Below are 21838 nucleotides of genomic sequence, written 5' to 3'. Positions count from 1 at the left end.
TTAGTAAGGTTGCTTAGAAATGTTTGCATTTAGGAGTCTGAAATATTGTTATAGGTATGTCATCATTATGTGACTGTAGAGATTAGAAAGATAATATAATTAAATTGAAGGTGTATTTTTCTCTGTATTTTCTTTCAAAGATCTGCATTCCTTTCTTATAAAACAAAAGTGTTGTTTGTTTTTGGAAAGGGAATAATTAATTTTCTTCTCTGTGAGTGTTCAAAAATTGTATATAGAAACAAAACTCAGAACATGCATGCATGTCCCTTCCATTCAGTCTTAAATTCTTAAAAGTATATTCCAGCCAACAATTGTCTATTATTGAATTCATTGATATGATGGTATCTAGCTATTTTGGGAAAGTACCAAACTCATTGAATGAATAAGTAGTCAATCCCTAAAATGAACTATGTAATGTATTTTATCTATTGGATTAAGAGCAGGTATTTTACCAAAGGTTTATATCCCTTGCATGATTTCTATTAAAGCATATACTCAAGAGCTGAGTGCAGAGCAGGACGATCTCAAAGTGGACTCCCCATTCATTAGACAGAGAAAAACACCAAGATTTCATGATCGAAAATCTTGGATCAAATATATATATATGACTGGGAGGTGGAGGGGGTGGAGAGATTACTTCTGACAATCCGGGGTAGGAGGCTTAGTCCTCTTTTGGAAGATAGAATGCTGTGGAAAGAGACTAAAGATGGGATTTTCTCAGTTAAGTCCCTTTATAGTTCGCTAGCTTCAAGAAGAGATGTTCAGTTCCCTTATAGTAATATTTGGAGTATTTGTGTGCCTACCAAAGTGAGCTTCTTTGCTTGAGAAGCTTATTGGGGTAAGGTGCTAACCTTGGATCAACTTAAAAAGAGGGGCCGGTCTCTAGCTAACAGATGCTTCCTTTGCGATATGGAAGAAGAGTCAATTGATCATATTCTTATTCAGTGCTCTAAGGCAAGAGGGTTATGGGAGTTATTGTTTGCTTTGTTTGGTGTTACTTGGGTCTTCCCTTCTTCGGTTAGAGATACTCTTAGTGGTTGGTGTGGCTTTAAGATGGGCAAGAAGCGTAGGAAGGTGTGGAACGCAGCCCCTTTGTGCATTTTTTGGGCGGTTTGGAAGGAAAGAAACATGATAGCTTTTGATAATGAAGAGTTATCAATTCATAGGTTGAAGAATTCTTTTGTTTGTAATCTTTGGCTATGGACTAAATCGGTTGTAAATGAGAGTCATCTTCCTTTTATTAATTTTTTTGATTGGCTAGGCGCTAGTTGAGGGCTGGTATTGTATTTCTATCTCTTTTTGTGCCATTTGGCGCCTCTTGTATACATCCTGTATGCTTGGGTCAGCCTTAAGGCGCCCTTTTCTAATATATTTTTGTTGTGTGTTTGCCTATCAAAAAATAAATAAATTTTATCGGATATAACCCATTTCTCTCTAAATTTGGATGTTGGTTCAATACATTTTATATTTTTTGGTATTAGAAAAACTATTTAAAAAAAATTGAGGACTAATCCCGTTAAATTTTATTGGATTGAACCAAGATAACTGAAAAAATTAATTTGGAGTTGTATCTGGGAAAGTTTTAGCTAAAGAAAGGCACTGAATGCATATGAGCTGGTGAAGGTTAAGAGCTTAAGAAACCTTCCCCACGTTAGACACTCCAATTATAAAAAGAAGCACATTCTAGATTAAGAAGTGTAGTTGGAAAAGGTTACTGAGGAAGGCACTCAAGAGGTGAAAGCGACTGTTTTAAGGAAGAACATCATACTTCTTATTTTAACTATGAGTTACTTGACTCCAAAGAATGAGACGAGAAAGTGAATGAGGATTAAAAGGAAAGTTAACTTCACTAGTATCTATATTAATAATTTTGTTCCTGGATGCTGCTGCTTCATGTCCAAAGTTTGATCATCTCTCTCAAACAACATGCAGTTTCTCTTAATTAATCCGGTCTACATATGCCCATCGAATGGGTTCATTTTATTTCCAAATCTGAGGCAAATGGACGAGTATATGTTCTAACCAACAGTAAACAAATGGAATATTGTAGACATTATGAACATAGAATTGAAAGCACACAAAACAGGCTGCAGGAGAAGCACCATCCCTCCATGTCATGCCCCCTTATTCTTAAACCAGTTGTCTTCTTTGAGGTGAAGTAGCCGAGGATGGGACTCCAGGAAAACAACTGATTCCCCTTTTTGTACCATTTATTCTTTCTAATAAAGCATGAACTGCAAAACAGAATAAGATTGGTTAATCATACAAATGACATTAATGAAAAGTAAATAAGCTGCAATCAGTACAATGTATTTCGTACTTACATACAACTAGTAGAGATAGCGTCTTGTTTAGTAGTATGTGGGAGGAGGTGGTGGTGATGAGTAGTAGTACATTGGAGGTGGAGGTGATGGTGGAGGAGGGGACTTGTAATAATACGGTGGAGGAGGCGATGGGGATGGTGGAGGCGGGGACTTGTAGTAGTAGGGAGGCGGGGGAGCAGGTGATGGAGGTGGTGGTGATTTGTAGTAATAAGGTGGAGGAGGTGATGGAGAAGGGGGAGGGGGTGACTTGTAGATGTAAGGAGGAGGAGGTGGGGATTTGTAGTAATAAGGTGGAGGAGGTGATGGAGAAGGGGGAGGGGGTGACTTGTAGATGTAAGGAGGAGGAGGTGGGGATTTGTAGATATAAGGAGGAGGTGGTGGGGATGTGTAGACATAAGGAGGTGGCGGTGATGGAGAAGGAGGTGGTGGGGATTTGTAAATATATGGAGGAGGCGGAGATGGGGATGGTGGTGGTGGAGATTTGTAAATGTAGGGAGGTGGCGGAGATTTATAGACATATGGAGGAGGTGGAGATGGGGATGGTGGTGGTGGAGATTTGTAAATGTAGGGAGGAGGCGGAGATGGAGATGGTGGAGGTGGGGACTTGTAGATGTATGGTGGAGGAGGAGATGGAGATGGCGGTGGTGGAGACTTGTAAATATAAGGTGGGGGAGGTGGTGACTGGTAGTAGTAAGGAGGCGGAGGTGGGGAAAGGTAGTAATAAGGAGGTGGAGGTGGGGATTTGTAAATATAGGGAGAAGGAGGTGGTGACTGATAGTAGTAAGGAGATGGTGGTGGTGGAGATTTATAATAGTAAGGAGGAGGCGGTGAGGGAGATGGAGGAGGTGGGGATTTGTAATAATATGGAGGAGGTGGTGGTGGTGACTTGTAATACGGGGAAGGAGGTGGTGGAGACTTATAGTAGTAAGGATATGGAGACTTGTAAGCATAAGCTGGAGGTGGCAGGGGAGGAGATGCATAATTGTAAGGCTTGTAAGGTTCATAAGGACTGTCATCATCAGCCACTACATTAGTGGCTACCAAGCAAAATGCCAAGGCATAAACCAAGCACTGTGGCCAAAACTTGGCCATTTCTGGCAACCCTAAAACCAAGTCACCAGAAAACTACACTCCAACTCAAGACTCCCTACTCCTTCAAAGATCTAACAGACACTTTGTGAATGACTGCAATGGAGGGACTCAAAAGCTTATATACTAATCCCATCAGTAAGCCCAACATTTATTTAGTACATAGTTATTGAAGCCTTCCTACCTTCAACAACTCTTATCACTTAAAAAACATATCTACTCTTCTTAACAACTTCGTATGGTATCCCACTAATTTCTTTATGAGCTACACTCTCAGATATCTCCAAGAATGAGTCAAAACACCAATTATTTTAACAGCATTTCAGCGTTTTAGAGGGCAGATATGATCTTGGGGAGTCTGGGAAATGATCCAACTTCCTATCTAGATATTCATAATAAGTGGCACATCATATTCACTCAACAGCTATTTCCCTATTTCCCTTATAAGAATGGACGTTGATCATGTATTACCCGTATTAAGTCAATGAACTTAACATAATGATATTCATTTCATGATTTCCAACGCGCTTATTCTAGAAATGCAAAGCGATTATGTGTCTTCGTCACGGACCTTTTCTTTGTAGAATTTAAAAAAAAAAAATTGCAAACATCAGCAGGTTTTTACCAATTCCATGCAGAAGCCGGAACCAGTTTTACACAAGTTGTCCTTTCACAGCTCTATAGCCTCTTTTTCACATTAAAGATTGACCCAGCAACAGAAGCTACTACAGCTTGTTCATGCCTAATTATGAAAACGCTTGCAAACTAGTAACCATTAAAATAAAGGAAGTAGAAGTCAAAAAGTAAACTATGATGGAAAAAACACCCGATTAGGTACGGAACTTTCAAAAATTTACATTTTTCTTCTTAATCAAACCTGGTTGTCCCGCATTTTCTACATTAATCTAGTCCTGGATCCTCCGGTTGAGCTGGTCAACTAGCTTGCTAGGCATGTTACAATGTTTTAGGCCTTTTCCTGACCTGCACTTCAGTTTCACGGCACATCATTCACTACCATATTCACATCAGACAGCAGCATGACGCTTCATCGAAGACAATAGCTCTGCAACTAACAGACAATTAATAGCTGAGAAAATGGAATCAAATGCAACAACCAATATTGTATTAAATCAGTTCTTGTCAATTCTTACACAATCACCTGTTGCAGCAGCGGTTCTAGTTCTAATGGGTGTAAGAATGTAAAGAAAGTACAGTTTGTGGTACTTGAAATGGGTGAATTCATTATTGACTATTTCACATGTTGCGATATGGTAAGTTGAGCATCAACCCTTTTTGTATAATTACAGATGCAGATTCACTGCGTAAGTACAGCAGCAACCAGTGGATTAAACACTAAGCTTTGGGCGGAAATCAGAGCTGACAAATTGCATGGTAAATTCATCTAGACAAGCCATCCGGACCCGCTCAGGTGTTGCTGGATTATCAAGAGGAAACCAGTCTTTGTTCCCCACTTCTCTTCGTGCAGCCACAATTGCATCTTTGATGGCGAAGAAGACAGAGGAAGCCAGAAAAAATGGAGGCTCACCCACAGCCTTGGATGAATGGATGGCCTTTGGATTTGGAGCACCCTGTCAGATAACATAAAAACGCATGAGCAAGAGAAATCACGATGTAAAATATTTTAGATTTAAATGAACAACTGCAACATTCTGTTTAATATGATTGATCTGCGAAGTAAAACCGTATCAGATGATGAGCCACCATTGATGCTAACATCAGAAAATTTCCAATGTTGATGATCCTTTTCTAAGGCATACATGATGTAATTTTACTGGTTAACTGACTCTTTTTATGATGAAAACACACTGCAATTTATTGTCATTGCTAAACTTTATTTGGTGGGTGGATGTCAATGAGTGGGAAATGTATGTTGGATAGTCAAATCCAACAGAAATAAGTTTACGAAGTTGCTGCAGGTTTTCATAGTGTTTACCACTAGTTTATTGATGGGGAAGAGAACAAACAAGATGCTTGAACATCAAGAATGTTGATGTCCAATTCTTGTTCTCCATGCAGACCTATCCTCTCACATAATGTATCATGTGATTTTATCCCACATGAATCTGAAATTTTCTGCATTCATGTGAAGGTACGCTCATCCCCTAGTGTGTGCCATACAATAATTTCTAAATTGATTCTCAATGCTCACATCAATCAAGTCATTGCCCTATCACACTGCCTGCCTATTGGGTGGATGCCCAAGCACCTCGTACACCCAATGTGCATGTCCACCCTAATGGATGTCTAGGTCTGAAACTACTGCAAGCACATATTTCAACATGCATTTTAGTGACCATGGTGACACTACTGTTTCTACAAAAACAAATGCCATGCGTAACATAATGGAGTACTCTCAGGAGGGTTGTCCAAACACCCATTAAGTATTGATGTGAGATTGGTAGTTTCTCTACCTTCAGAAGTGAAACATCAAATTTTAAGGGGACATCATTGATAGAAGGAATTTTGTAACTTCCAGGCCCACATGTGTACAGGCAACCAGGTGGAATCCATTTGTGAGCTGCATCTCCCCATTTTAGCTCTTCTAAGGCAACCCAACCCAGACCTTGCACAAATGCTCCTTCAATCTGCATTAGAATTAGAATAACACAAGGTCATCAGCAGATAGAACTTTCCCATTGTACTATGTGTGAAGAAGCGGAAAAATCTCTGTAATGCAACACATTGTTTTAAAATTGATTTAACCACCACTCAAAGGACAGGAATTGGCAGTTTAAATTTCAAGTTTGTAGCATCTTTATGTAGGCAAAATCCCATATTTCATAGCTCTTTCCATTATTTTAAATACACAATTACCATCTGAATTTGTGCAATCCAAGATGGTGGAATTTCATGAAGAATAATATTTTCATTGAAACAGCATATAATACAGGTTGAACATTCTAAATAAATTTGAAAACAATGTCCAGAAAAAAGAGTAGAATAGAAAGAAAAAGCACCTGTCCAACATCAATGGCTGGATTTATGGAATGTCCAAGATCCAAGAAAACATTTGCCACCCTAGTGTGAAAATCTCCTGTCAATGTATCAATTTCAACCTCAGCAAATGAAGCTCCATAGGTGAAGTAACTGAATGGGCTCCCTTTGCCAGTCTTCCAATCAAAATGAATATCAGGTGTAATATAAAATCCATGAGCCGAAAGGTCTATTCGCTCCAAATAGCATGCAGTAACCAGCTGAAAATAATTGGGAGAAAAAAAAAAAAAAAACTTTTTACCATAAAGAACACAACATATCTCTCAGCCATCACAAATTTGCAGTACAATGATGCTCATTATAATAGAAGATTCCATCACCAAATTAAGCATATTAAATTACAAGTCAATTAAAATGCTCTGCCATGTGAACTATTATATATCGAAACAATATGATAGTTTTCATCCAATTATACAATTAGGTCAAGTCTTTGTGATTTCGTTCCAAACAAACCAAACCCCCACATAGTCAGGAAGATGCATCCAAAGAATGACCTATCCAAGCATCAAATTTATTAAAACACCATTTGCACAAAAGCTTAAGCTCTTCAGAAATGAGCCAAATGATGCATATCAAACAAATGTGTGCACCTCCCTCAACTTGAGGCCCTCTGATGGGGGAAAACCTTTTAAAGTTTATTCAAGGAGGAAAGGGAAAACCTAAGTAAACTTCAAATAGGATTAATATTAATTAGAATTGAATTAGGATTGGTATTTGTTGGAGTCTAATTACGATTAGCTAGTTGAGTTATAATATAATTAGAATTTGAGTCATGATAGGTTATTAAAGTCCTAGTGGACTTTGGATGTTATAATTAGAATTAGAATTAGAATCCTAATAGATTATTAGAGTCCTAGTAGACTTTGGGTTTCTTAAAGAAGCCTATAAATAGGTTAATCAATGTAAATCAAGGGGATGAATTGACATTAATAATATTGTATTTTCTTTTATTGCAAAGTTGCAACCTTCGATGGTGAGACTCCATTGATTTTCTTCTAGGTGAGACTCCTAGAAGACCTTAGTGAGACTCTAAGGTTTTTCATCTTTTCTTCATTGTTTCTTCTTTTTCTCTATTTCTTATCTTATAAGTTTCTCTACCATAAAATTTATTCCTTGTTCCTCTCCTTACACCCTAAAAATAAAACCCTAGTCCACCTACCCTTGAGTGTAGGCAACCATCCTAAGGTTGTCCTACATCACCCTCAGTTAACAAAAGCATAAGCTTTAGGAAAACATTTATTTATCAAGATTATTTTCAACCATTTCTTGCATAATTGTGCTTGAAAAGCACCTTTATTACCATATTTAAATTTCTCTCATATTTAGCTTTCAGTCTAGAAATTAGTTAATGAGAGTCTACTCTTGGTTAAGGTGGTTGCACTCTACCCTATCCACAAACCTGAGCCCAGCCTATCCAATGGAGCTGAACAGAATGCTTGTCCCATGATCCATCATCTTACGCTATTAATTTTATCAATGACTCTTCCCATAGATCATGAAAAGCTAAATAAAAACTCAGGGATAATGATAGGGAAGAATACTTAAAATACAGGAGTATTCTGATTAAACCTTTATTTATTTGCTCCTAGAAGATTGAGAAGATATGAAGCATTTTTCATCTAAGAAAAGGAAGCATGCATCTCTAGAGTGTATCACTCAAAGGAATAATATGCTACATGTACATGCAGAAACTACAATGAGCACTACCCAGCTCAGCGAAAGAGCTAAAATTACGTTTTGAAGCTATCGGCTCCATCCGTGCTTTTATTTGCTCGCAAGCATCTAAAACTGCAGCTCCATACATATCAGAACTTGCAGAAGCTGCTGTTGGTGTTGAATTAGGAACCTGATTTAGCAAGCAACACAAGTACAAGTAAATACGAGAATCAGTGTCAGCAACTAGGTTCATTAATAATCCACAAAAGGATAGTAAAATAATGAATAATCAGGATTAGCTGATGCGAATTTAAAAATTCAAGACCAATACTAGATTGACAAGAAGAATTGTAGCACATTTTCAATTGATGCAAAAGACTGAAACTGGATTGAAAAGAACTGTAGCACATTTTCTATTGCAGCAATGGTTGACAGATTGTTTGCCTTTTTTTCAATTATATATTTTATCATGAACATCTGATTCCCATGGTTCCCCTGGAAAGACTGGAGAGACACATTGACTGTGAAAACATATTAAGAATCTATTAGAAATGACTCAGAAATTTCTCAAGTATTTCAAGAAAGTGATGTAATGGTTAAATCCCTTGCTTAACCCAAGAGAGGATATCCAAATTAATGTGAAGACATATTGCTGTCCCCCTATCTAAGATGAAACCTGTAATTTTTTGGGTAAAACCACTCTTTCTGATTTTCATTTCCAATCTTCTTAATAGAGGATAAAATGCTCAGTTAGTTCCTATATTCTATTCTTATTATATTTCACATTTAAGCCTATATAGAACTTCTCTCCTAATGTCAGGGCAATTCTTTTAAGGCTTCCTCTGCCTAACAAGTGGAAACCATGACAACACCCCACCAGTGACACTGAGGTGGCTTCTCCAACGAGTTTGTAACAAATTTATCACAGCATATCAATATCTGAGAACCAGAAAGTAGACAAAATAGAGATGTTAATGGGACTCTGACATTGTCCCATTACCTTGTCGGTACTTGTCTCTGATATAAATACAGAACTGAGTGGAATATTGAAGGAAGAAGCAGCAACTTGAGCAACTTTTGTGTGTAAACCTTGCCCCATCTCAACACCCCCATGTGTCACTAAAACAGTGCCATCTGTATAGACATGAACTAAAGCACCTGCCTGCATAAAAAAAATATATAGACAACCAAAATTATTATAAATATAACATGATTAAAAAATAAAGCCTAAATCACAAAGAGAATTCACTCACTCATAGAACAGGAAAAGTGACAACTTGATTATCAGTTCAAGAATAAAGTTAAAATGCATTATCAGGGCAGTATTCAATATAAAATGATATGCTTTATCAAAGTAATTGTTGAACCACTACAACATACAAAATTAATCAGTTAAAGTATTTATGGATTTAGACACACCTCCTCTAGGGAGCTCAAGGGGGCAAGAAATCTAAATTCTTAAAGAAATAAATTAGAGTATTTGAGTTTTAAAAAATATAAAAACAATGTATCTGGCAACACGACCAAGAATTTTATACCAAAAGCTAAGCCTGAATAATCACGATTTAAAGAGGTGACAAATCCTGTTCCTTGATGTCAGGCATCATCTCCACCACCCCAAAGCTAGCAAAAAGCGTTCCCCAAAGAGACACCATGCTCAGCCTTGGAAGATCTGGCTGGTGTATATTATGGTCCTACACTGTAAATTATAAAAGCACCAACCTGACAGTAGAACCAATTGTACCAATAGTTTCAAATATTACCTGGTTCATAAACTTTGTTGTAAAGGAAATGCCAAACTTTGTTGGAACCATAGCAACTCCACGTTTCTTCCACCGATTTTGAAGATTAAACTGGTCAACTTCGCCCCGAGCCTTTAAAAACTCACACGATGACTTCAGTTCATTCCAAACCCGGGGCAGTGTGAAGTGTTGGAGTTGTTGACCATAGTGTGTAACACATCCTTCACTTTGAAAATTAATCTCCTGAGAAAGTGTCATTTCATAAAAGTCAATGATTGAAGAAAAATAAGAGAATGATGAGTAGAAAAATAGAAATGAACATAGGTATGGCAACAACAAAAAGAAAAAAAAATTAACAAGAACATATGGCTTACCCTTATCTCTTCTGGGCTTTTCTTAAGTTCTGTGGCAATTCTTTGAATCCAATTTTCAGTGATGAGCATACCCTGAGGACCACCAAATCCTCGGAAAGCAGTGTGACTAGGAAAATTAGTTAAGCAAACCTTTCCATTGATCCTGACATTTGGTATATCATAAACATTATCTGAATGGAACATAGCACGTTCAAGGACAGCACCAGACAGGTCCAGCGAGTTTCCACCATTGTTGTAGATTTCAAGATCCAAAGCCTGAACCTTCCCATCATTTGTAAATCCGACCTACATCAAGTAACATTGTTTCATGATAATTTCATCCCAAAACATTCAACAGAAAACCTGTAAAAAGAAACATCAAGCTGCTAAGGATATTACCATGAAAAAATTCAAGTAAAGAAAATGTTACCTTGTACTTTCCAAGAAAGGTATGGCGCTGCCCAGATATCATCATGTCTATGTCTCTATCTAATGTGAGTTTCACTGGCCGATTCAACAGATATGATGGAACACAAGCCACAGCAGCAAAGCTAGCTGACCTAGTCTCTTTCCCCCCAAATCCACCACCGATTCGCTTGGTTTTACAAACTACTTTTGACATTGGAAGACCAAGAACATGAGAAACATATTTCTGATGCTTCTGGGGACACTGCACATAAAGATCAAATCTGTCAAAATTCTAAATAAGGCTGTGACCACCAGAGAGCAGTTGAACTGGCATCCATTGCTAATAAATTTCTAGGCAAATAAAATTGCAACACTGGTGAAGGAAAATACTTTAATACACATGCATAGCCAGTACCCAAGGCAATCAGTTTCATTAACCATTCTTATCAATGCATTAGAAAGCATAAATTGAAAAGTCAGTGCACAGGTGATCCCATAGTCCCTTTTGAAGAAGGGTACTAAGCAGGGATATGCAATTAAGCAATGATTATGAACCAAAATGTATAAAATGTCATCAATAACATTCTGCACAAGATTTAGACCTGACAAATATACACAAAAATACAATACAGAAATTCAAACATATAAAGCATGATTCTTTAGTCTCCACACTGTAAGGATGTATACACAGGAAAATGTGGACAGGCACAAATGTGCAGGAAACCAGAGTCCCAAAGCAGCCCAATGGCAAAGTTTCCTGGACCCTTAGTGTTTTCTAAGCTTAGAATATTCTTGGAGAGTTAGCCTGCTGGCATTCCAAAGATGCCATTTTGAATCTTTGTGCTTCATGGATTCAAAACGTTTTCTCTTAATGAGAATTATAACCAGTACCTCATGGGCAATAAATTTTGCATTACCTATAACATGTAAAGGGCTAGGAGTAAATCTATCCGGTCGAATTATCCCCAGGTTCTGAATTTTTTCAAAATTCACTAATACAAAACTTTGTTTCAATAGAAGATAGACAGTAGTGAAGTCTGCAGGTGTGATTCTGATGGGAAATTTTTTCCTTGAACTCCTAGACTTGATGGCCTTGCCCTAAAATTGGTTGAGAGGAGGTTATTTCCCTTTTTGGTGATACTTGAACACTAACTTGTATTAGTGTTTCCGCCTATTTATTAGGCATCTGTTAATATATTATTAATATCATTTGCCTATCAAATATCAAATACTCAAATAAAAATTTTATGAAATGTTTTGTTGGATAACAACTAATTCGTAAAATATCTTATTGTTTCTGTACCAATTTCAGTCTAGCTAGGCCACTTCTTTGGAATTTGAGGGATTCCAACAAACGTAAAGGTTGGATGAGTTCATGAAATAGAGGTCAAATATGTCAAGTTGAAGGGTCTACAGCTTACTTGAGTGGATGATATCATGTGAACCTCATTCCCGCTATCTGTTGTCCACACTAAACTGCTGTTTGTCTCCAAATAGAAGTGTTCCTGGCCTCCTACATGGACTTCACCCTCTAAGATCTTATCACAACAGCCTGATTGAAAACAGAGGTCAACGTCCCCTTTCTCTATATGCCTCTCTGTATTAGGAAGGAAACTTTTAGCTTTGAGGGCATCCTCTATTGATAAGATCACTGGGAGCTCTTCATATTTAACATGAACTTTTCTTGCTGCTAGTTTTGCATTTTCTTGTGTATCAGCAACAACTACTCCTATTACCTGCATAAAATAAACGCACAATACAACAGATTAAAAAGGGAAATTTTAAGCATGCATTTGGAACATGCATGGGAATGAAATCATTGCAATGAGTTGACATAGGATTTTTATTAGTTTGAATTAATTCCTAAAAAAGTTGTATGTGTCTGCTTTCATTGAATTTGTAGGATCAGTTTTAGGATTTTATAAAATAGTCTCAATTTTTTTTCATGATCATATGTTGGATAGGAGCTCCATTTTCTGTGACAACTCCATTCTTGAAGATGGCATATGCCATCAACTGCTGTATAAAACATAATGGAATAATGCCATTCCATAAAATTCCTGAGTGCGGCCAATAATATAAACAGATGAAATAGCTCAAGTTAGAAACTTTTGTACCTGTCCCACAAAAGTGACAAATTCTGAAGCAAATATTTCCTCATCGTTAACAACTGGTCCAATAGTATTACCACCTGGCACATCTTTATGAAAAAATATTCCTGCAAACCCAGGTGAAGACTTCGCTCCTGAATCATCTATTGAAAGGATACGAGCATGAGGCTTTCTACTTAATACTAAAGCAGCATGTAGACCATTTGGAGGCATTGGCATGTCATCAGCATATTCTGCCTCCCCTGTAACCTGAAAGGAGTTACAATTTTTGCACAAGTCATTTAGTTCAGTAGCATTACTCTTAAGAACAACTGCAAGAAACCTTTTAAAAGAAAAGGCACAAACAAATAACATGTTTGAAGGATCCTGATGCGTTATGAACTTGTCTAGGAGTGCCAAATGGAGTTTAAATTACTGACCATAATTTGGAGAATCATAAGTGTTAAAGAGTTATTAGCAATTATTTGGTAAGGAGTAGTTTAGTCATTTGCATATTTTACAAAATTCTATATATATGCTCTGTACTCTTTCCTTGAGAAATAAGACACTCTTTTCTTTCTCTCACTCAACATGGTATCAGAGCAGGTATGATTCGGAACCCTAACCCAAAAAAGAAAAAAAACACTATGATGTTGCTCTACAATATCCACTACAGTGCCATGCTACAGTACCCACTACGATGTTGTGCTACACTAATTACTACAATGCCTGCTACAATGTTTTTGCTACAGTAATCTCCAGTACTGGCACATATGTGATTGATTGTATTCGTGATGCAAGTATGTGTTAGTACTAAAGGTATCATAATATCCCTTTGTTTCCATTTTAAGTGCAATAGTCCCTATTTTAAGTGCAAGTAAGACATCAAGTCATGATCATAAATCTAGAGATGGTGTTAATATTCAAATTACTTCAATATAGCTAAAGGGGCCTAATTATTTATCAAAAGCTAAAGTCATGTGGGTGTATATTGGGGTACTGCCCATATCATCCTTTTAAACTTAATTTTTGTTCTATATGTATCTAAATTTCATATTAATTTATTATCTATTACTCAGCTTACTAAACAATTTAATTGTGTTGCTATTTTTTTTTCCTTTTCATTGTGTTTTTCAAGACCTCCATACAAAGAGGATGATTAGTGAAGGACTTGAGCAAGATGGGCTTTATTATCTTATAGTCAATCTATGTTCCAATCTCATGGTAGAAAGATGTCAAATGTTGTTGCTCTCTCTTTATCTATTACTCTTCTTTCGTGGTATTATAGATTGAGCCATGCTTCTTTTGAGCAATTACATTCCTTAGGATTGTCTCCAAAGTTGTCCAATAAGCCTAAGTGTGAGCCATGTGAACTTGCCAAACATCATAGGAGTCTTGAGTCCTTTTGCTTTAATTCATTCAGACACGAGGTTCGTGTTGCATCCCTAATGCTCAAGTGTTTAGGTACTTTGCTAGTTTTATTGATGATTGTTCTCAAGTCACTTGGATATCTTTGTTGAAAGTAAGGAATCAAGTACCTCATGTATTCAAACCTTTTAATCAAGAAATAAAAAATCGGTTTGGTATTCAAATGGTATTCTTAGATCTAATAATGACTTGAATATAATGATCATTTTCTTTCCTCTGTTTGTACTGAAAATGGAGCTATCCACCAGTTTTTGTGCGTTTATACACCACAACAAAATGGAGTCACTAAAAGGAAAAACCATCACTTATTAGATATTGCTCGTTCTATTATGTTTCGCATGAAAGTCCCAAAATCTTATTAGGGGGATGTTATTCTAATTGCATGTTATTTGATAAATTGGTTACCCTCCTCTTTATTGGATCAAAAGACTCAATATTCTATGTTATTTCCTAATCATCCATTATGTTTTCTCCCTCCTAGAGTTTTTGGATGTATTTGCTTTGTTCATAATTTTTGTCCAAATAATGATAAGCTTGATCCTTGATCAATCAAATGGGTATTTTTTGGATATTCTAAAACTCAAAAAGGATTAAATGTTTTGATCTTGTGTTTCATAAATACTTTATTATTACTAATGTAACATTCTTTGAGACTATTTTTCTTCTTTTTTTTTTAATCATGGTTTACGGTTGGAAAATGACTTATTTCAAATAGATTTTGTTCCTCTTCCTGTTGTTATTGATACTTTTCTATCTAAGATGACAAACCATTACAAGTGAATCAACAGAAAAGACTAGCTAGAGACAAAGAAGCAAATCAAACTCAATCTCTACTTCCTCCATATTCGTCATTAGATGATCCTATACCACCACCTATTTCCGCTCCCTCGATTCCCAATGAGTCCCTTCCTATTGAACTCAAGAATGGAAAATATGGTTATACTCACTATCCTCTTACTCATTATGTATCTTTTGATAACCTTTCCCCCACTTTTCCGTGTTTTGCCTATACCTTGTCTTCTATGTCCATTCTAAGTCTTATCAAGAGGATTTAAATCTTTTTTTTTTTTTTCTAATAGGTCAAGAAGCTCTAAATCATACATACCGCATGGAAGAAATCCATGGAAGAAGAGATGCATGCTCTCCTAGATAAAGGTACATGGGAACTCATTGATTTGCCTTGAGGAAAGAATGTTGTAGGTTGTCACTAAGTTTTCACTATTCAGTATCATCCAAATGGGACTATACAACGGTTGAAGGCTCGATTAGTTGCTAAGGGATATACTAAAACTTATGGTGTGGACTATTTTGAGACTTTCTCCAATTGCTCGTTTTAACTCAATACGTATTTTGATTTCCTTAGCTGTTAATTTTAGGCGGCGTCTAAATCAGTTAGACATGAATAATGCATTCTTATATGGTGACTTGAGCAAGGAAGTCTATATGGAGCAACCACTTGGGTTTGTTACTTAGGGGGACTCAACAATTAGAGTTTACAAACTAAATAAGGTTATTTATGAATTAAAGCAATCTCCTCGAGCTTGTTTTGATAAATTAAGTTCTATTCTCCTATCATTTGGTTCTAGAAAATATTTGACTACTTGGTATTTATTCTCAAGAGGGAAACTAGCATAGTAATACTCATTGTAAATGTGGATGATATTATTGTTTCTGTTAGTAGTGTTATAGGTATTGAAGAAGTGAAAGATTATTTGATTTATTGTGTTACTCCTTGGGCATTGAAGTTGCACATGATAGAGGTAAGATTGTTTTGTCCCAACAAAAGTATGGACTAGATTTGCTAAATGAAACTGGCATGTTAATAGTAAAGCCAGCTGGCACTCCTATGGAGCAACATGTAAAATCTTAAGGGAAATGAGATCCTTGTGATTTTATTTTTTTTTATGATTAGATTGACCTTCAACAACGATCCTTGTGCTTTTAGATAAAAGAAGATTATCGGAGTGTAGTGGACAAACTCATTTATTTAACAGTCACCATACCTTACATTACTTTTCCAGTTATTACAATGAGTTGGTTCATGGAAGCGCCTAAGCAGATTCATTGAGAAGCAGTGTATAGAACCCTAAGGTATCTCATAGGTACTATAAGTATGGGAGTACTCTACAGAAGAAGTTACAACTCCAACCTTGATGTTGTAAGTTTTCGAAGTCAGACTAGACAGGATCTTCAACTGACAGGAGATCCACTGGTGGGTACTGTACCTTTGTTTGTAGTAATCTAAGTACTTGGAGGAGTAAAAAGCATAATAGTAACCAGATCTAGAGTTGAAACACAATATAGGGCTATGGAACACATAGTGTGAGTGCTAATGTGGATTCATAAGTTGTTACAAGAGCTTGGGTTTTCTCTTGAAAAACCTATGATTATGTGCTATGATAATCAAGTTGCTATTCACATTGTCACTAATCTGATGTTTCATGAAAGAACTAAGCATATTGAAGTGGACTATCATTTTATCAGAGAAATTGTCATGAGCAAGAAAGTGATAACTTCTTACATCAAATCTAAAGATCAATTAGGTGATATGTTAACCAAAGCTTTATGGAGAAATATTTTTTTTTTGTTATGTGTTCCAAGCTAGATCTTAGTAATATATATACCTCAACTTGAGGGAAAGTGTTAATTTTTTTTTTGATCAGTAACTTGAGGGAAAGTGTTAAAGAGTTGCTATTAGTCATTTTGTTTGAGGTAGTTTAGTAAAAGTCTATGTATATGCTCTGTACTCTTTCCTTGAGGAATAAGACAGTCTTTTCTCTCTCACTCAACAATAAGTCTTCAAAAGGAAAAAAAAAAAAAGAAAAAATGAAGATACTACACAAGTGCCTTGAGAAACTATGTGGAGGACCTTTCCCAAATCAACATACACCATATTATATAATTATGTCACTGAAAGAAATACCATAGGAAAACAATTAAATTAAAAATCGCCAAGCAAAAAGGAAGCATTTTCCAAGTACTCAAAAATATAAAAACCTATGTCAGTCAGAAAATTATAGAAGCATTATTTTTTTAGAAGTACATACTTGAAGTTTTGATGAAAGATGAATCTCGGGAGACCCCACAGCTGTCCCATGTTTTACAACTTCATAGTCCTGCATTCCTGTAACTGATGGCCGGTGGAATGGCTGTACAGCTGACAGATGTGATATTGGTACAGTTTCCAGGAAGAATCTCTGCCCATCCATTTGATGAGAAACCCATAGGAAAAATTTAAAGAAGAAACTTAGAGTTAAAGATTTTCGAAACTCCACCATCCCACCTGGTGCATCATCCTTGATTAAAATGTTCTTTTGCAAAATTTTCAAAGCATCCTGCAATAGTTCCCGGTTCCAAATCTTACCAATAAGAAAATCTTTTGTTTTTGATGCAGAAAGAGACAGGGGAGCTACCCCTCCATAAGCAATTGATGCATCTGAAACCACCCACTTTTCTTCCTTTTCTTGAAGATAAACCCGCATTCCAGCATTTACAATTGCAATATCGTCATCCCTTCGATGAGCCTGCTTGAATTCTTTCACAAACTCGAAAGGCCGAGTCCATGGTAAAAAAATTGAGAGTAAAATTTCATCATGCGCCAGATCCACCTTACGGTAACCCAGGAAGAAATTTTCTGCCAGGACTGTTCTGATATTCCCTTTACAATTTATCACTCTGAACTTTGCTCCTGCAGCCATCCAGAGCGGATTCAAATCTGAGATTGGACTGGCAGTACAAATATTTCCACCAACTGATGCAACATTTTTTATCTGTGTCCCGGCAAACCATTTTATCTGTTCAATAAAGGCCTTACAAGCTGATGTTTCATAAGCAACACGGTCTGCCAAAACCTTTCTCAAAAGGTTCTGGAGTGCTGACAATCGTACTGCAGCACCAATCTCCAAGCCATCATCCTTCACGCTCAACATATTAAGTTCAGGTATATTTATGACAGAGATCAAAACTCGATACTGGATTCTCTTCAACCTCATTTCAATTCCTACCTCAGAATTACCTACCACTAACTTTGCATCTGAGTATCTTGCTTTTAACTCCAACAAATGTTTTAGTCCTAAGGGCCGATACCACTTAAGCCCACCAAATCCATTCAAATTCAAAGGAGTTAATTTCCTCAATAACAGCTCAGGGGGGAAAATAAGCTCTTTTTCGGTGTATGTGCTTCCCTGTATCTCACTGTAAGAAATGGGTTCATACCTATCAACACAACTCATATTTGATTTGGCAGCATCCTTATCATTTGAACTCCCTGATTTACATGAACAGGGCTTACCAGTTGAAGGGCAAATAAACTCACCTTCTTGAAGGCTCAGTGAAGATCTATCAGTATATAAAACATCATCAGTTTTGGCAAATACTCGAAATGCATCAATAATCGGTCTGTAACCTGTGCATCTACACAAATTTCCTGCAAGGCTTTCTTCGATCTGCTCTTCACTGGGTGGTGTCTGACTTGACCTTAATAACGCATACATGGACATAATGAAACCTGGAGTACAAAATCCGCATTGTGACCCATGAGAGCGGGCCAATGATTCCTGCAGAACATTATGAGATTTCAGACAGCTGAGAATTTTACTACCAGAAAGCTTTCAATAGTAGGGATGACTTTAGGAAAATAAAATCATTGTAGATACCCTTTTTCTTTGTAGGCAAGCAAAAAGTACAAGTAGAAGGTATAATAATTCCACTACAATTTTCACAGAGAGAGAGAAAATCATAATAGTTACTGGAATAAAGCTAAAACAATCTCTAATTCGTAGCACGACAAGGAAGAATTCGATAGCTTTTTAAATTAATTCCTACTGCCAAAGGATTGAAGATTGAAAACATGGCAGTAAGAGAAGAAGCAGTACCAGTTACCAATAAGGACAGTTAACATTATAATCTAAGGAAAAATGTGAAAGTTGGTATAATACCTGAATTGGATGCAATCCATTTCTGCGGTTTCCAATCCCCTCCACTGTAATTACATGCATCCCTTCGACAGAATACAGAGGGGCTAAGCATGCATTGACAGCATAATGCCTAGAAAAAATCATGATTTATAGGATTACATTTTCAATTGATGCCAATAAACAATGGAATGAAGCTCAGATAACTGGTACATGCAAACCATGTAGCAATATTGTAAGAGTAACACATGGAAGATTTGAGTGCTAAAGGACATAGTACGTATAAGACAGCATGGAAACTCCACTTACAAAAGTTAAATGGTAAGAAAAAGTACATGAGTCAAGACCAAATAATTCCAGGTTAAATTTGACCTCAACATAGGTTTAGTTAGCTTGATGTGATAGCCAGAAGGAAATGCTACAAAACACTATGAGCTTACTCTCATAGATGTTTCCATTTTTCTAAAGTCGTGTTCCTTGAACTGTGGCACAACTTTCCTAAGTTCATCAAATGCTATTATGTCAGGTAGTTGATAAGTGCAATGTAAGTTAAGCTGTTCAAATTATATCCATCAATATGACTTATGTGTGTTCTAGAAGAATCAATAGAGAAATGGCAAATAAAGAACTTTAAAGTAAGTTATTTAGACGACACAAGAGTACTCTCCTGGGAGAAAGGTAGGATTATGGAAAATAAAGGACTTTACAGTAAGTTATTTAGACTGCACAAGAGGACTCTCTTGGGAGAAACATAGAATTAAGGGATAAAAAGGATAAGAACATCATCGATGCATAACCAGAATCCTAAGAATGTGATGAAAATGAATGCACTAAAAAAAGGGTTGGGAAACCATCCAATCAAGCAGTTTACCCAATTCATATCATAAGCGCTCATCGTAGTCAAGAATTAACTCTAAACCATTACCTGTGGAGGAACAAGATATAGTTCTTCAAGAAGGGAGGGAGAGAAATGGAGAAAGATACTCACACACATTTCTTCGAATTTTCATCAAAATAAGAAACCATCACAGTGCAAGCCCCACAACCACCTTCGCCACAGCCCAACTTTGTCCCCGTCAGACCTATGTCTTTATTACCAAAAAAGGGAAATGATAATCAGATGCTACCACATGAAGAAAAATAAGAACTAAAAGAACAAAACAATACTAGAAAGAGTTACACAAATAGGCAGTATAAAGAATAACAGAAAAACAACAAATCTCGGAAGACAAAAAACCAAAAGGACCAAAAAAAGAAAATTTTGAATAAACAAACTTGACAAATTCAATCCCATCAGTAGAATATCCCATTTGATTTCCAAGATACTGTAGGAAAATAACAGAAAGAAAAAGTTTGAGGGCTTAACTTTTCACTGTTGCCACTTGATTGACCTAAGACTACTACTCCACTTAGTTGAGGCTAGTTTGTCACCAGGAAACGAAAACACCATAAATATAAGATTTAAAAACCTAAATTTCTTTAATTTTCCCTGGTTTTCTCAGCAACCAAACAAACTTCCCAAGTTCAATCCACTTTGCAAAAAATCAAAAAACAAAAGACATGATTAAACTGCATGTTATTCTTCAAATAATGAAAAGACCATAGAACTCAAAATCCGAAGTATACAACATTAGCCCACTGTTTGTTTGCTTAGAGAATTAGAAAAATAAAAATAAAGTTAATCTTCAAACACCCAAAACTGAGGATAATTCAATTCTAAATAAAATAAATAAATTAATAAATCAAATTTTTCTTTTATTTTCTTTTCTTCTAAAAGCTTCTTTCTTTTCTTTTCTCTTCTCCCAAACGCACCAGCCACCTGGCAATCAAAACTACCTGCAATTCAATATATAGATCAAAGGAATCAAATTTCTGTTTTCTTTCCTTTTCTCCGAAAACAGGTAAAAAAAAACCGATCCAGTTAGCAATCAAAACAAACTGTCACATAAAACATAAAAACCATTTTTTCCTTTGCTTTTCTAAGCATACCCAAAAGTAAAAATGAATTAAAGCGAAGCGGCAATCATAACTGCCTTTTGACATAAAGCAAAAGAATCAAAAATTCTCTATATTTTCTTTTCTTCAAAAGCCAGAAAAGAAAAAAAGAAATCAGCAATCATAACAAGCAGTTATTTAACATAGAACACAAGCATCAAGACTGTTTTCTAATCATTTCTCAGCAAATCCCAAAAAACCCATTCAGCAATCAACATTGCCTGTAATCAGAGAATAGGTATTTAAAATAAATCAGAAGAATCAACAAAACAATCCATGTCAGAATCAAACCAAACTACTAATTCACACAAAACCCAAGTTCTAAAATTTTCATTTCTACAATATTTTCCCACCAACCAAACAAAGCACGTCATCAGAATCATTACCTCTAAGATACTCGAGAAGAGTCAAATGAGCCAACCCATCAGGCAACACCTTGCGAACCCCATTAACATACAAGATTGCTTCCTTTGACCCTTCCTCAACTCCCTCCAATTCCTCTTCATTTTTCAACGACCCCATTCGCCTATTGCTTGATACAACCCCAACTATGACTCCCAGATCGTTCCACAGCTGATAAACCGACACAGGTTCAGTATATCATATATGAAGCCTTGAAGAGCCTCTGCTTGAGGCTGAGTCACAGATAAGTGACAAAGCTCCGAAATTATTTGTCTGTGGAAGGAAATTAAAGGTGAAAAAAAAATGGCAATACTTTGTTCTTTTGTTGTAGCTGCATAGACAAAATCATATAAAATCACATCAGATCTATAATTGGCTGCAAAATTTTTATGAGGGAATATTCATCCGATCTGATCCGACAGA

At 36.4% G+C, this 21838-nt stretch overlaps 2 protein-coding genes across 4 annotated transcripts; both read right to left on the bottom strand.

Moving 5' to 3' along the window:
- Positions 1-1828: 1828 nt before the first annotated feature.
- LOC117915552 (extensin-2-like) lies at positions 1829-3502 on the bottom strand. Of its 3 annotated transcripts, none has more exons than XM_034831133.1 (3): positions 2602-3502; positions 2325-2523; positions 1829-2234 (listed from the first exon to the last, which is right to left on the bottom strand). In XM_034831133.1, the coding sequence occupies exons 1-2, from the start codon at positions 3414-3416 to the stop codon at positions 2352-2354; spliced, it is 987 nt and encodes a 328-aa protein (XP_034687024.1). In that variant the 5' UTR covers positions 3417-3502; the 3' UTR covers positions 1829-2234; positions 2325-2351. The 3 variants fall into 3 exon arrangements, with proteins under 3 accessions (XP_034687024.1, XP_034687023.1, XP_034687022.1); XM_034831132.1 differs by having other exon boundaries at positions 2325-2805; positions 2881-3502; XM_034831131.1 differs by having other exon boundaries at positions 2325-3501.
- A 1007-nt stretch (positions 3503-4509) lies between these two features.
- Positions 4510-21838, bottom strand: LOC117915551 (xanthine dehydrogenase 1-like). The gene is made up of 14 exons (XM_034831129.1): positions 21400-21838; positions 20007-20106; positions 19043-19151; positions 17153-18661; positions 12705-12947; positions 12009-12323; positions 10610-10849; positions 10201-10485; positions 9848-10069; positions 9085-9246; positions 8136-8274; positions 6392-6624; positions 5846-6019; positions 4510-5002 (listed from the first exon to the last, which is right to left on the bottom strand). Exons 1-14 carry the CDS (start codon positions 21533-21535, stop codon positions 4760-4762), a joined length of 4110 nt encoding a protein of 1369 aa, XP_034687020.1. The 5' UTR covers positions 21536-21838; the 3' UTR covers positions 4510-4759.

Source organism: Vitis riparia, chromosome 6 (genome assembly GCF_004353265.1).
Source record: "Vitis riparia cultivar Riparia Gloire de Montpellier isolate 1030 chromosome 6, EGFV_Vit.rip_1.0, whole genome shotgun sequence".
In the NCBI taxonomy this organism is placed as follows: Eukaryota; Viridiplantae; Streptophyta; class Magnoliopsida; order Vitales; family Vitaceae; genus Vitis; species Vitis riparia.
The sequence above is the reverse complement of the archived record's forward strand: the minus strand, read 5'-3'. Positions and strand labels throughout refer to the sequence as shown.